The 15,874-nt window shown below is 37.9% G+C and overlaps 1 protein-coding gene across 6 annotated transcripts in view; it reads left to right on the plus strand.

Annotated features, from left to right (window-relative positions):
- Positions 1–15,874, plus strand: part of TTC8 (tetratricopeptide repeat domain 8) — a 61,015-nt gene that overhangs the window by 18,567 nt on the left and 26,574 nt on the right. For 3 of the 6 annotated variants that reach the window (XM_078447920.2, XM_078447921.2, XM_081795979.1), the window contains 4 exons: positions 7–96; positions 2,185–2,229; positions 11,085–11,170; positions 15,400–15,487. In XM_078447920.2, the coding sequence (XP_078304046.2) occupies positions 7–96; positions 2,185–2,229; positions 11,085–11,170; positions 15,400–15,487 (309 nt within the window). The remainder of the gene's footprint in view (positions 1–6; positions 97–2,184; positions 2,230–11,084; positions 11,171–15,399; positions 15,488–15,874) is intronic. The other 3 variants (XM_078447922.2, XM_078447923.2, XM_060620503.3) reach the window with 2 other exon arrangements.

A 15,874-nucleotide genomic window follows, 5' to 3' on the forward strand; every position in this document is an offset into this window, starting at 1 on the left:
CCATAGGCTTCCATGCTTACAAGTCCTGATGGACCTTTTATAAATTTATCTAGACTGAATTTGACAAAATATGCCCAGAAACCGAAATTGGCAAAGGTATGTACTTAAAATGATTTTATGTTATGAAGTAGTAATGTTAGATATGTTATCCTGATAACATTGTAGGAAATAAAAAAAATTTCTTTTGTGAAGGAAAGGCCATATCTTGCTTGAAATGGAAATGTTTAATTACTGTGTAAAATTTCTCTTAGTCTTTTGAGTTAAGGAAAGTCAATCAGAAATAAAGTATACAATACCATTACATAGGAAATTGTAGTCACTTATAACAAAAAATAGTAATTGATAACAAACAAAGCAGACAAGCAGCATCATCTTCATGGAATGAAATTTAGAAGGTCATCTGTGTGTGTGTGTGTGTGTGTGTGTGTTTTCTCCTTTTCCCTCTTGGACTATTCTCAGAAAAATAATTTTCTATCCTTGTAGAATTTTATGACTGTCAAAAAGAAGATGAAAAAAATATGTTCGTTTAATTACTAATTAGGCAAGCATCTCCATAAGCCATTGTCTGGCTTGAGTGATCCTCATTGAGAATTACCTTACTAATTCTAACTACTCAAAGATTAGATGCTCCTTTATGTTAAGGAGAAAGGGAGAGTGAAAGTAAGTGTGTGTATGTGTGAGAGTGAGAAAAAGAGAGACTGAGAGGGAAAGGTGGGGCCCGTGACCTTTCTAGTGTAAAAATAAACTTGAAGTTGAGCTTGGAATAATTCAGAGACATGAGCACTTAGCTGTTGCTGAAACTGGTCTAACCCTAGCTCAAGTTTTTAGCTGTAATGTCTGTGAATTCTGTGCATCAGTGCTGAGCTCATTCTGAATCTGAATTCTAATGGCATTTAACATATTTACTAAATGTCAAACACGAGGTTATATAAGAATGGACATGAGCCATACAGACTTGAAATTAAAAGCTGAAAAAGAAATGTCAGTTGATAGGAAATTAGCCTATAATAATGCCCATGATGTTTTAATTTCTCATTTGACAGCAATCCTGTCAACTTCATTTAGCAAAATTGTAAAGCTATGTGTATTTCCCTTACCTTCACGAGAGTGAAGTATTAACAGCAACTCATATGGAGTATCCGGCTCCCCTGCCCTTTTCAGCCATTTGTTTGAGGTGGCTGGATGGCTGGTTGGTACCATTGCTGTTTTCTGTTCAGGGAGTGTAGCCCATGGAGGCATCTCCCTCAAACTATGATGCTTCCAGGACAGACCTGGTCTGTTACTAGATTTAAACTGAATCAGATTTTGTGCTTTTTTATAGAAGTAATGCCAGGTTTTTTTTCTGTCTTTGGTTTCCAATTTGCCTTTACTCATCAAGACTCATTTCTAGCATTGATTGCTTGAGTCTCTACTCCTTTCATAGCAACGGGGGCACAAGCTGTACTCTTAACTTTTCTTCTTTATCACCGAGCAAATGGAGGGTCAGGTATAGTTTTTAAAAGAAGGGACTTGTCCTGATTTCTTTTTTCTTCCTTTGGTTGCCTCTTAAGTCTTCTTTGTTAATAATCTTGATACGCTAACCTCTTTGCAAGGGTGCATTGATGGTTTTATGGACAAACATGATAACACTAAGAGGTAATTCGGTCAATGCTTATTTATCCAGATGAGCTGGGGGAAGTATTAAAATAATGGTTCTCAGACCTAGCTGCACATTAGAGTCATGTACACATCCCACTTTACACCTAAGATCTACTTTGTTTCAGAAGGAATTTCCGGATTTTTCCCATGTCTAAAGTGTCATTATCATTATCATAATGACTGTATAACGTGCGGAGTGTATAAAAAAATGGGCTGAATCTGTTTTAGGATAATGTCAGAGTTGGTCTTTTCATCTCTCTTTGTAGTAAAATAGTGTATATAATACGAAAAACCTTGTTCAGTTATTTCAGTTTTCCAGTTTGTAAAAACAAGAATCAAGTATAAATCACTGTATTTGAAAATGCTGATTATAACAAATGATGGATAGACCCTTTACTTATGAAGGCACGTTTAGTGTACCTGTTATTTTGGTTCAACCCAGCTGCTGTCAAAATGGTCTGAGTATATCCGTATCAGATATACCAATAGAGTGCTTTTGGTAAAATAAAATCTAATGTATTTTTGGCCTTTTTTTTTTCTTCATAGGCTTTGTTTGAATATATCTTTCATCATGAAAATGATGTTAAGACTGTAAGTTTTGAATTCATGCTCTTTTCTTTTATTGTAATTTTTCTGACTTTGGGGATTTCAGTTCTGAAATGTTCTATTTCTGACCTTATAAACAGACGGAATTATTAAAAATTGGAGCATTACTAATACTTTCAAATCCACTGTTATTTTCAATAGGAAAAGTTGTATAAATATAGAAGAGGTAAGAACTGTGCCTGGTCCATAGACTACATAGATTTCCACTAAAAAGCAAGATATAGATAGTTGAGAATATTGTATAATGTGCTTTTGCTACAGTTTATTTATTTTTTTTTTTTAATTTTTTTTTTCAACGTTTATTTATTTTTGGGACAGAGAGAGACAGAGCATGAATGGGGGAGGGACAGAAAGAGGGAGACACAGAATCGGAAACAGGCTCCAGGCTCTGAGCCATCAGCCCAGAGCCTGACGCGGGGCTCGAACTCACGGACCGTGAGATCGTGACCTGGCTGAAGTCGGATGCTTAACCAACTGAGCCACCCAGGCGCCCCTATTTTTTATACTAATAGCGTTGTTGATCCATTTTTTTTCTGTAGTCCATATAGTGAATTATAGGTTTATTAATATGTGTATTTCTGGTTTTTTGTAGCGCGCCCCTTATCCCTCCTTTAACATTTTATGATAGAAAAATTCAAACACACAAGTGCAGAGAATAATATAATGAGCCAGTATCACCCATCACCCAGCTTCAATAATACTTAAATATCTTTGTAGTCTCTTAACAGACTTTTAAGGTTATATGCATAGGACTTCTTCATTTATAAAAAGTTTTTTTTTTTTTTTTAACGTTTATTTAAGAGAGACAGAGCATGAGCAGGGAAGGGGCTGAGAGAGAGGAAGACAGAGAATCCGAAGCAGGCTCCATGGTCCAAGCTGTCAGCACAGAGCCCAATGTGGGGCTCATGAACCATGAGATCATGACCTAAGCTGAAGTTAGACACTTAACTGAATGAGGCACCCAGGCGCCCCCTCACTTTTTACATGCTAATATGCAAATGACCAGTAACTTCACAAATTTTGTCAAATTGAACGTAGTTAATTCTGCAGTGTCTAATGATAGTACTTTCCCTCATTTTCTTATTAGTTTAGGGAAAAAGCTTTATATGCATATGTTAAATATTCAGGGAAATAAAAACGTTTTCCTCAGTTGTGTTTTCTGTGTGTCAACCACAATGCCATATACTAGGAAAACTAATAAAAATATATTTTTTTCCTGACTCTATCAGGCATGCAGTCCAGCTGAGAAAATAAAATTGGCATAATGAGACAATTAAAGAGGTACTTGCCAAGCTGTGAAACTGTCACCAGGTAGCAAAGGGGAAAAAAAATTCAAAAGGGTGATATTAGTAAAGATCCACAAAGTAAGTCAGATTTTTGGGAAGGAGGGGAAATAAACGTAAAGAAAGGGTTAAAAACACGAGCAAGATAATGGGGTGAGAAATAAATAGGCCATATACTAAGAAGTGGGAGCATCAGAGAGACATTTTTAAAGAAAGCAGTGGCAGAACTTGATGATAGATTCGATGTGGAGGACAGAGGAAAGAAACATGTCAAATCTGCCTCCTAAAGATGCTACAAGAAGAATGATTGTTTTACTAACAGGAATGGGGTAATTAGGGAAGGAAGTCAGTTTCCAAGGAAGCTGGGTAATTCACTTGAAGGCATTTGTAGTTTGAAACTATGACAGGCTATCCAAGTGCAGATACTTGCATGTCCTGGAAGATGTGGTACTAAATGTAGGTGAGAGCCTAGGCCCAATACACAGAATGTAGAAGTTGTCTGTGATGAGTGCTAGTGGACGTGGCCACGTAGGGAAGAGAGGAAACTAAGGTTGGAGCAGAAATCATGCACATTTCTGTAAATAGGACATGCCTTTTTCACTTGATGTAAAGCTGGTCAGAGTCACAGTATGACACGTAAAATCATAGAGTTATACCGTCATTATAAAGAAACATCCAAACACCGTTCCTATTCATAAATGAGTCAGTCTCTACTCTACATAACATAAAGCTGTATCTTGACTTTTGGAGGATTTGTTTATTGAAGAGACCTTTGTTCTTTCATCCCCAGATTTCTGAGCCACCGTGGTGTGCCAGGCCCTGATCTAGCCCTGAGATTACAGAGTGAAGCAAGCAGACAAAAATCTCTGCTCTTTTGGAGGTTATATTCTGGTTGTGCAAGGAATAGAGATAATTAGCACATTTAGAAACACGTAACATGTCATGGGATAGTACGTACTACAGAAGTGAAAGAGCAGGGAAGCGAATACAGTGACGGGGGAAGATGCCATTTTGGATGGGGTGGGAGGTGGTCAGTGAAATCCACTCTGAAAAGACACTTAATCGGAGACCTGATGGCGGGGGGCAGACCGTGCAGTTCTGTTTAGGAAGAATATGGAAGTCACAGAGAATAACCGCAAAAACCCTAAGTGGGAGCATGCGTGGGTTGTTTGAGGAGCAAGAAGGAGGCAAGGGTGGCTGTAGTGAGGTCTGTGAGGGGAGGAGTTGTAGGCCATGGGTTCAGAAAGACAGATCATATGCTGTTTGGAGATCACAGGGATGACGTCTTTATCAATACATTCATCTCAAGGATGTCATTCTACATCTTGGCATTGATATAATGGCGTTGAGGAATAGGAGCCACAGTGAAATAAAATAGGATTTATTCTCTGCACTAACTGAACTTCTCTTCTAAAGATCCTAAGGATCTTAAAGACTCTAAAGATTCTAACAGACTTTCACCTTTACGTATGATGTATTATAGAATGCTTTCACAGTTCTTCATATTCATTGATTAAAAACATTTGATCTTAAACAGAGCAGCGACTTTCAAATTTTTTATTTAAACAACACAAACCTTTCTCTTCAAACAAAATCTTATCCAGACCCTGCTGTAGAAAACAGACAAAAAGCAGGGCTGCAGGAGTTCAAGCAGAAGTAACAGACCAAGAATACACCCACTGGGCCACCTCCTTACTCCTCCCCTCTCTGAGCTCCTGCCCCTTAAATCCTAGGGCTCTTAAGTAGTTCCTAAATCCAGCTGTTTCTGAATCACCTGGTGAATTTTATTTATTTTATTTATTAAAAAAGTTTTTTTTTTTAACATTTATTTATTTTTGAGAGAGAGAGACAGAGTGTGAGTAGGGAAGGGGCAGAAGAGAAACGGAGACACAGAATCAGAAGCAAGCTCCAGGCTCTGAGCAGTCAGCATAGAGCCTGATGTGGGACTTAAACTCATGGACCACAAGGTCATCACCTGAGCTGAAGTCAGACGCTTAACCACCCAGGCACTGCTCACCTGGTGAATTTTAATGTCATGGATTTCTGGATCCCTGCTAGACTTCCTGAATCAGAATCCCCACGAGTATGTCTGGTCAATCTGTTGTTTGTAAAACCTCCACAGGCAATGCTAGTTTTCAGCCAGGATTGGGAACTACTGCTGAAGAATATAGCTTGAAAAGCGATGATTAATAGAAGGCTGGGGGGGCACCTGGGTGGCTCAGTCTGTTAAGCATCTGACATTGGCTCAGGTCATGATCTCGTGTTTTGTGAGTCCGAGCCCCGTGTCGGGCTCTGTGCTGACAGCTCAGAGCCTGGAGCCTGCTTTGGATTCTGTGTCTCCTCCTCTCTGTCTGTCCCTTGCTCATGCTGTGTGTGTGTCTCTCTCTCAAAAATAAATAAACATTTAAAAAATTAAAAATCGAAGGCTGGAATGCTAGGCCTCCTAATGTAGGCAAATAGAGCTGGGAGCATGAACAGGACTTGAGGACCAGAGCTTGATATAACAAACAAATAGGAGGGTGTGTGTCTCCTAGCTCAATGAAAGAAGTCCATAAATTAAGAGAAAAAGCACAGCAAAAATGACTCTCAAACAGATCTCAGTAGCAAGGAAGTGATACAAACTACCGTTGAGAGCTGGAGTCCCCATTTACAAATTTTATATTTTTATTCTTTTTAAAAATTTTTTAAAAAAATGTTTGTTTTTGAGAAAGAGAAAGAGCACAAACCAGGGACGGGCAGAGAGAGAGGAAAACTCAGAATCCGAAGCAGGCTCCAGGCTCTGGGCTGTCAGCGCAAAGCCCGATGTGGGGCTTGAACCCATGAGCTGGGAGATTATGACCTGAGCAGAAGTTGAACGCTTAACCGACTGAGCCACCCAGGTGCCCCTGTATTTTTATTCTTCAGAACAGTGAAAGACTCAATACTCTAGAAACAAGCAACATTGAGCACAATTTTTTACTTTTTTGGAAACAGATCCTTATGCTTCATTAAACAACACTGTTGAGAAAATTTGTTTAAAGACTTTCTTTTAGACATTTGATTAGTGAAGAATGAAAAATAATTTAAACTAGCAAACAATAGAGACTTATGGATTCATATATATCTGATTCATATATATCTCAGTATATATTCATATACTGACTTATATATATCTCTGCACAGTGAACAGAAACAAAACCAAACAAATGTAAAAGGACAACAGAAGAATGAAATATGTATATAAGCATAATTTAAAAATGTTAGTGTTTGTTAAATAGGAAAAAGCTTATCTAAATTTGTTAGGAAAATTTTGTGGAAATGGAAATGATCCAGTGACAGAAAATTGACATTAGAGAAAATGCCAGTAAACGAGCACACTAGAGATGCACTTTCTAACACAAAAAAGTTAAAGAATTTGGACTTTCAATTTCACATTTCTGAAATTTGAAAAAAAAAAAATGCTGGGAAAGAGTGGAGTAAATTGTTACCCTGATATAGATGATATTTTAAATGGTACAATAATTTGGAAAAGAGTATGGTAATATAAAACAGAATAAGATAACATATTCCTATTGTGTATGTAATTTTAACTTTTTTTTTTTTTTTTGTAATTTTAACTTCTTAAGAAATTTCACAAGTGCTCTATTTGCAGATGTTCATTGTAGCATTAGCCGTAGTAACTAAGCAATCCGGATTAACAACCTAAGTTACACTACACTGCATCCTAGCGTTTTATGCAGCCATTAAAAAAATCATAATTACAAAACTCGGGCAGAAACAGAAAAGTGTTTATAATGTTAAGCCCACAGAATATAACATTTAGTACGTATGTTAAATAGTTATTAGTCTAAATATGTACTATAACATATGCTAGAAGGTATTACCAAAAAAAAAAAAAAGGAAATAAAAGTATTATAGAACTAAGGTGTGTTAATTCTACAGATATTTGTTAAATGCCTCCATGGTGCCAACGGTAAATTGAAAAGAGTACGACAGTAAATTGAAAAGCTATACCTTGTGGCAGTAATGGAAAGTATCCAGTTTTACCAAAACTTTATCCAATTTTTTCCAAAATTTTCAATAATGTTATAGCAACTTTTCATTTATAAGTTTAGCTATAAATTAGGGGCAGTAATAAAATAAGATATTTGTAATTAATTATATCCTGCTTGTTATTTTCATCTGCTTACCCTCAATACATATATTTTATAGAACATGAAATTAAGAAATTTTTGTTTTTATTTTGTGAAAAGCACAAATTGTTGGTTCCTCTGTTTTCCTTTTTATTCATGAATTTATTGATTGGTTTATTTCTCGACTGGGTTATTCTTGAGACAAATAATTATTGGGTACTGTGATGGATGTGAGGAGGATCGAGCAGGACAGATGCCCTGTTTCTGTTTTCTTACTCTGTTATGGACTCATTGCATTATAGTTCTGTTATGGATCAGATTGTCCCATTAAGATGTCATTTTAGATTTTTATCACAAATGTTATTTTCTGAAAGGAAGAAGGATTTAGGTAATGAGCAGAAAGCATGCATTTTCATGCCTTTTTTCCACAAACTCTGTTTTATGACATTATCTGGAAAAAGAAAAGAGGAATTTTTTTTTTTTTTTTTTAACATTCTTAAGAAATCAGAGGTGCTTTTATACTGGTTACTTTGGGTGGCCTCCAGATTTCTTTTTAAATAAACCATTTCACACAAACACGAACATACAATAGACAAATGAGGATAATGTGAAGTGGTACTTAAGAAAGAATGAAATTGATCTTCCCATGGAAAACTATATTTGTGTCTTTCCATTCTTAATGCTTTTTCCATTTGTGGGGGCAGTGTTGACAAAACTTAAGTGCCATGTGGGTGGTTGATCCTGTGTTTATCTGCAGACAAATATGGAGGATACTGGAGGTAAATATAGAGAATGTTATGAAGTAATAGCTAAATGATAAGAAGAAGTAAAGCTGACTTATAGAAAACCGTATTTCTGCCTCTGAGTTCTTAATAACTCCCTTCCCTCCTCGCTTGTGCCTTTTGGGGTGTTATTGGCAGTATTGGCAAAATTAAAGTGGCATGTGGGTTGATTCTGGAATCTTTATTTCCGTATGCTCTTTAATTTCATCATCCTGAAGTTGTTGCAACAATAACAATAGCTAAAGGATGACTGGTTTAAAAAATATTAATGGTTGGAGCACTGTCACTTAGAAATAAACTGGACGGGACACCTTGGGGGGCTTAGTTAAGTGTCCAACTCTGGATTTTGTCTCAGGTCATGATCTCACGGTTGTGGGATCAAGCCCTGCCTCTGTGCTGACAGTGCAGAGCCTGCTTGGGATCCTCCCTTTCTCCCTTTACCCTACTCTCTCTCTCTCTCTCTCTCAAAATAAATAAACATTAAAAAAAAAAAAAAAGAAATACACTGTGATGCTCGGTTGGGTGTATTCACAAACATTATGTAGCCTAGATCTGCCAAGGTCCCCTCTCCTGTGGACTTTTATAAACTTATGGCTTTTATATGACATTCTAGGCCTTTATGAATATTTGGATATTAGATTGATTTTTCAAAGATTCTTAAATGTTACATAGTCATTTATTTTGAAAAATTGAGAAAGACTTTAAAGAAATAAAGATCTGTCATCACTTTAACATTTTAAAATGTTAGTTTCTTTTAATTATAAATCTTACTACTATGAGTTTTGTTTGGCTCTTAAGTTATTTTCAGTATAAGTCAGAAATAAGGAATAGAATTAATTCAATCAACACATCATCCTTGAGTGCCTCTTAACAGCATAGCAACATATCAGAACCACAGAGATGTGTAAGAAGGGGTGCCTGTTCTCAGGGAACTTAAAGCCCATTTGAAATAGTCATAAATAGTTTTGTCTAGTGCAGCCTCAGTGTTCATTTGAGGAATGATCATTACAATGTATTTTTTTACATTTTTATTCCATATCAATAAGTCATATTAATTTCCTTAATCGGTTGAGAACAAACACAGAGGTCTTACATAGGAAGACTTGTTTTAGGACCATAAACAAAATCAGCAGTCTGTAACAAGCACTAAATCTAACCTTGGGAAATTAGAATATGTAGCAAATTGAGAAAGACGTATTTTTCTGAAAAAATAGAAGGTCTTTTATAGTAAACATGAGAGTGTATATGATCTATCTGCTGGAAAAGTTCTTTATACAGATTAAGTTAAAATTAACATGTTCAGATATTTACAATGCAGTCCTGAATGGAGCTGATTGAAAATATGTTTTTCAAGTATTTTGGGAGATAACCTAACTGAAGTTATAATTTTTCCCCAGTTTTTGCTTCCACTTTTATTTCTGGCTTGGAGGAAAAAAGAAAAATAAGCATACGAGAGTAGCCTGTGGCTTGTTTTGAATTCACATAGCTTTCAAATAGAGGTGTTGATTTTCAGGTGCATTAGAACCTCAGCATGGTGACACTGTTCCTTTATAAAGAGTATGCGTCTTTAGAAGTCTCCCCTGGAGTAAGGGAAGATGAGGAAACACAAGGAAAAGTTATTAATTCTGTGGTGGGACATCAAAGGAACTCATCTGGCTTGCATTTCAGCAATGAGTTCACATTAAGACATGGACAGTAATATGGGATATATTCTGAGATCACAGAACTGAAAATCTGAGAGATACTTTAACTGTTGGATATAATGATTATACTAACACTGGCTAAAGAGTAAGAGTTTTCCAATCTTGAGAGAAAGACTTGTATCATAAAACGTGAGAATTCTCTTTTAACTAATAACTTGAGTTTTTATTCACTAGATCTTTACATGAGCTTCAAATTTGTGGAAAGATTGATTTGCTTTCCTTTTTGTCCAAATGGTTTCTACTTCTGTATAAAATCTGAATTCCTATTTAGTCATCTATAAACACTGGAAGGAACAAACTAGAAGATGTTGGAGAGAAAGGGATAAACCCATGTAAAATATGCAAGCATCTCAGATCTTTTTCAGTCTGCAGCAAAGGCAGGTCTGACCCTCAGCATCACTGGACGTGAGGCGGGGTCAGGATGATGGAACAATGGTGGTTGAAGACAGCAGATACCCAAGTGCCCTTGTCCTTTGACTCTTCTTCACGATCCTGTTTTCCAGGCCTTCTTCTGTCTGCTTACTTGACCTTTTTCTATTTCTCTACATCTGTCTGTAAAGTGGGGCCTGAAGCTGGACCTGGCTGACACACCAGAGACTTGACCACCACTGACTTTACAGGGATCATTGGATGGTAGATAAAGGGTGGGGGAGGGTACAACTTGGGGGATTTTTAAATATCCATTTTAAGCCTTGTATATTAGCATTGTATTCTAACATATTGTCCATCTGCTTTTCTTTGATCAGTTTTTACTATTCATCTGCTGTCGGCCCTCTGGTCTGGAACTGATTATTTAGGGAAAATTGGTGGAGCCATCTGGAAACATGAACAACTTGAGTTTCTGTCTGATTTCTAATGCATGTTTTGATTGATGCTAATTACACGGTTCATTTCATTATTTATTGTTTCTGTTTATTGTTAGAAAAGAAAATCCTAATCTAAAATGAGTTGTTTTCAAAGGCTTTGGACTTGGCTGCCCTCTCCACAGAGTACTCTCAGTACAAGGACTGGTGGTGGAAAGTGCAGATTGGAAAGTGTTACTACAGGTAAAATTTTGATGATTTGTGAAGGCCTTAGATGTAGTGACATATTTTAGAGTTTCAACTCTGATCATTATTTTTCTGGGTAGATTTCCTCAGGAAGAAATAAGAACTGGGCCTTTGACTTACCTGAGAAAGCACTTCCTGAACAATCACATGGTAACACCAAGAACTGTTACCTTTAGAATAATAAAATTGTAGGGGCGCCTGGGTGGCTCAGTCGGTTGAGCCTCCGACTTCGGCTCAGGTCATGATCTCACGGCTCGTGGGTTCAAGCCCTGTTTTGGGCTCTATGTTGACAGCTCAGAGCCTGGAACCTGCTTCGGATTCTGTGTCTCCCTCTCTCTCTGCCCTTCCCCTGCTTGCATTGGGTCTCTGTCTCTCTCAAAAATAAACAAACATTAAAAAAAAATTTAGAATAGTAAAATTGTAGTGCCGGGCCAGGGAAACTGTGAGACCATCAGATACAACAGCACTTTTTAAATGAGGAGGCTGAGGCCAGAGAGAGCCTGTGATTTGCATCAGGAACTAGTTAGTACGAGACCAGTCAGTAACGGAGCAGTTAGAGCTGAGGCTGTTGATTCCCATTCTTCTCCTCTTGCTCTCAAGTCTTTTTATTTCCCCCAATGCCTCGCATCTGTAGTGTGCTTTACAGTTGGGAGATAGTTTGTCCATTTGTTACTTTACCTTAAACCTCACAGCACCTGGAGGTAGTTGCAATTATTAGCCCTTTGTCCAGATGGGAAAAATTGAGCCTCAGAAAAAGTGACTTGTCCAGATTCACACAGCTAGTAAGTGGCAGGACAAGAATTAGAGCTCAGTTTTCTGAGGCCAGTTCTCTTACTATTTGCACAATTCCATGGTGTTTCTCTAGGATCTGAATAATCTTCCATTAATTCACTTAATGTTTAAACATGTTTTTAAGCAAATTAACTGCGAGGTCAGAAAAGTTGTAATTAGTTTTATGAATACTGTACAGCAACTAGTAAATGATCTAAAACTTGTTGCCTAGAATTGAAGTGCATTTGAAGCATTTGAAAAATAGAGACGAACGGGCAATTGTATTTTATAAAGATAAATATGCCTTTCATTATTCAAAACCAGGTTACTCTGAGCATCCTTCAGATGAACTTATCAGTCCAACACTGTGAGGAAAAGGAAATATATAAATGGAATAAAAAGAATGCTTATTCTTTTTTGGTTGAAATTAAGACTACTTTCCGCTTAGGTATTTTTACATAGAACTTATGTGTTTTCTCTGCTGTTAGATTGAGGAAGTATTTTCTACTAAAAGGTAATTTTGTAGCATTATACCATTAAATTTTTATGAGTATAATTTCTGAAGGCAAGCTTGAAATCCTGAGCTTCTAAACAAAAGCTTAAGAAATCTTTAATAATTAAAGACAAGCACAATTTGGACTCCTTCTGCCGTCCGTGTAAGATGGCATTTAAATGAGTGCACCTTGCCGTATTAGTCAGAGTTCTTCTCTGTCCCTTAATAACCTCTCATCTTTGTTGTGCTCAGCACTCCTGCATTCACTCACTCACTAAGCTATGTAACGAGCTGCTACTCTGCCAGGTACAAGGGTTACCAATATTTATTAGACAGTCTTTCCTTTAAATGGTTTACAGTCGGGGCACCTGGGTGCCTCAGTCAGTTGAGCATCTGACTTTGGCTCAGGGCATGATCTTGCATTCCGTGGGTTCGAACCCTGCATTGGGCTCTGTGCTGACAGCTCGGAGCCTGGAGCCTGCTTTGGATTCTGTGTCTCTTTCTCTCTCTCTGCCCCTCCCCCACACACACTCGCTCTCTCAAACATAAACAGAATAAATGATTTAAAAAAAATCATAGGGGATTAGGGGAGGGAGGGCAGAGAGGGGAGGGAAGAGAGGACAGTAAACAATTATAAGCCTAGCTCCCACCATGATAGAAGCAAGCCCAGAAAAAGAGCTCCCAAGTTGGACTGGAGAGGTCAAGGGTGGATTACCAGAGGATGTAGCCCCAAATTTTGCTCTGATCAGTAAATTCTGCCAATTCTTTGTCTACAGGTAGCTCTCACAGCTGTTCCCTTACTACCCATTCTCATACCAGTGCCTGAATTCTGGCCTTTCGCTTTGTTTGAATTGTTCCATTGGCTTCTAATCTGGATTCTCTGCCCCCATTTTCTTGCTCCATCAGCCCTTCTTAGAAACGACCGTCAGAACAGTGTTGTGAAAAAAACAGCTCTGGTTGGATTCTTCGGTTAATCTCCCCTACCTGGAGGATGAAATCTGGATTTTAAATGGGGCACGCCTGATCTTGTCCAGTCCACACGCTTGCCCATCTGTCTCTCTTCCCCCATTACTTATTGTGTCCTTCCTTCCGGTTGCACCCTACCTACCTCCCTAGACAACCCAGCGTTCCCCTACAGAGCTGTGCACTGTGCTCTCTGTGTGCCTGTGCTGACAGTTTAGTTTGTTTCCAGCAGAGATGTTACCCAACCCCCATCCCACCCTCTCTAGCCTTCAAAGGCTTGCCTGTCTCTTCCTCCCTGAATCTATCTTGGTTCACTCCTCCTCTGTGCTCTCAAAACACTTTTTTTTCTCTTATTGGCCATAATATGATTCCTTTTATTTGTGAATGTTTTGTTTCATGCTTATTTGTGCCTTTAGGACATTGTTGCGATCTTCTCTTTTGTGTTATGAAATGTGCATGCAGTTGGTGCTTGACAGTATTTATTGAATTAAATTGGAGAGAAAAGCTAAGCAGTTGGTGGGGTTATCTCTGGACTTTGACTCTCTGATATTGGCCGATTTTCCTGAACCTGATATTTTCATTATTCCTAGTCTTTCTTTATACATGGCCCAGTTAATTTCCTTTGCACAAGAACCCATGTGGTTATTCCTTTTTGATAGTACTAGAAGTTCTCTCTTGAGGGTGTGGTAATAAAAAAATGTGTATGATCCATCCTTCCTTTCTTTGGTTTCCAGGGGAGTTAAATGGCTCTGATTGCTTTTTTGTTTTTTAACTTGTTTATCGTTCCATCACCATTGTTTGAAAAAAATCTGTTTTCTCATTCTTGTTTTGCATGTGTTTTATAGGATTACATTGTAATCCCTTTTAAATCATTTTTGGGAAGAGACATCATATTAGATAAAAATATCCAGACTCTCGTGGATAATTAAGTGTTCACAGAATTCAGTGGCTGAACTTTAGCCATATGCTTGAGACTTGAATGTTCAGTCGAAGCTGTGTAGAGAGCTATGCCGTTTTTCAGAACTTTAGAGTTCTTTGGTAACATTTTATGAATACTCTTGTAAAAGTTATATGGGGGCTTCTGCCGTTTAACACATTCTCTCTAATTTTAGGGCAGTGTTTGCGGGGGGACGTTGCTTTTAACCCCATTAATCTTATATCTTCCAACAGCTGTTAGGATACAGCTGTTTCATTCACTATGAACGGAAGTAGACTGAGGGAACATACTGTGTATTGTTCCAACTTTCACAAAGTAAAAGCATCGTAAGGTGCCCAAGTAGCTCTTGGCTGGCGAGCAATGAGAAAGCCCGACAGATCTAGGACAGGCTCAAGTACGCTTTCACGATTGAGTTAGTGGTAATAGAACGTTCCCTGGGCTGATATCAGGACGGCTTCAGTGAGACAAGGAACAGATCTCAGATTTGTAGACTAGGACAATCTGTATTGGATACGAAGACAAAAAAGGAGAAGAAAATGTTTCTAGAATCACAACGTGGTATACCTGTTTCCCTCAAGTAGCAATTACTACTTACATCAAAACTGTTTAAGAATGGCTTTAAAAATGGGCCTTTGTCCCAGAGCAGGTAATATTTTCATAGAAATGCCATCAAGTTCTTCTAATAAAATGGAGACCTTAAGCACTTATTCAGGTCACTTGCCATATGTCCAGCTGATCATAAGCTCTTTGGGTGGTAAACTGGTATGACCTGGCTCACTGGCAGCTGTTAGCCCTGCTGTCCAGACAGACTTTCTACACACCGTTTGAGGGTTGCTTGAGGGTTGCACGGACCGTGAACATGGGAAATAGGCAACTTTTTGCTAAACTGTATAAACATAATGCTAATATTAATTTATATGTGTGTTTGACATTACCTTCTTTAGTACACACTTACTCTTCCAGATAGAAATGTAACTTGTCTCTATTCATATCCTCAGTGTGTGAATAAGTGCTAGAGTATTTTTAAGTTGAATGTCTAATTTTTTAAATGACTGTTCTTAGGTTAGGAATGTATCGTGAAGCAGAAAAACAGTTTAAATCAGCCCTGAAGCAGCAGGAAATGGTAGATACATTTCTCTACTTGGCAAAAGTAAGTATTCTTAAACCGGAGTGAAATCTGTCTTCTCAAAATAAAGGTTCAAATTCTGGCCAGTATACACGGAGAGTTGCCAGTTTCTTCAGGAATATTTGGCAAGTTAATGTGCTCAGACATATTTTTCTTTATAGCAAGTGGAAAAGTGAGAACATATGGAGGCTAACGGTCTCAGGAGAAATTGATTGCCATGAAAAATAAGAAAACCCCTTTGAAAGATTGCCCATCAGAGTAGAAGAAGCTGCCGTAGGCTTGTTACCACCCTCCTGGGTAACAGGCCCCAGAGAGGCCATAGTTCCTACAACCTGCCAGACTCCCACCTCAGCACACGGTAGAGAACGGGGACTGTTTTTACGTAGGTCCTTCATTTCCTGGCTTGGCCAT

Source organism: Panthera onca, chromosome B3 (assembly GCF_046562875.1).
Source record: "Panthera onca isolate mPanOnc1 chromosome B3, mPanOnc1 haplotype 2, whole genome shotgun sequence".
Classification (NCBI taxonomy): Eukaryota; Metazoa; Chordata; class Mammalia; order Carnivora; family Felidae; genus Panthera; species Panthera onca.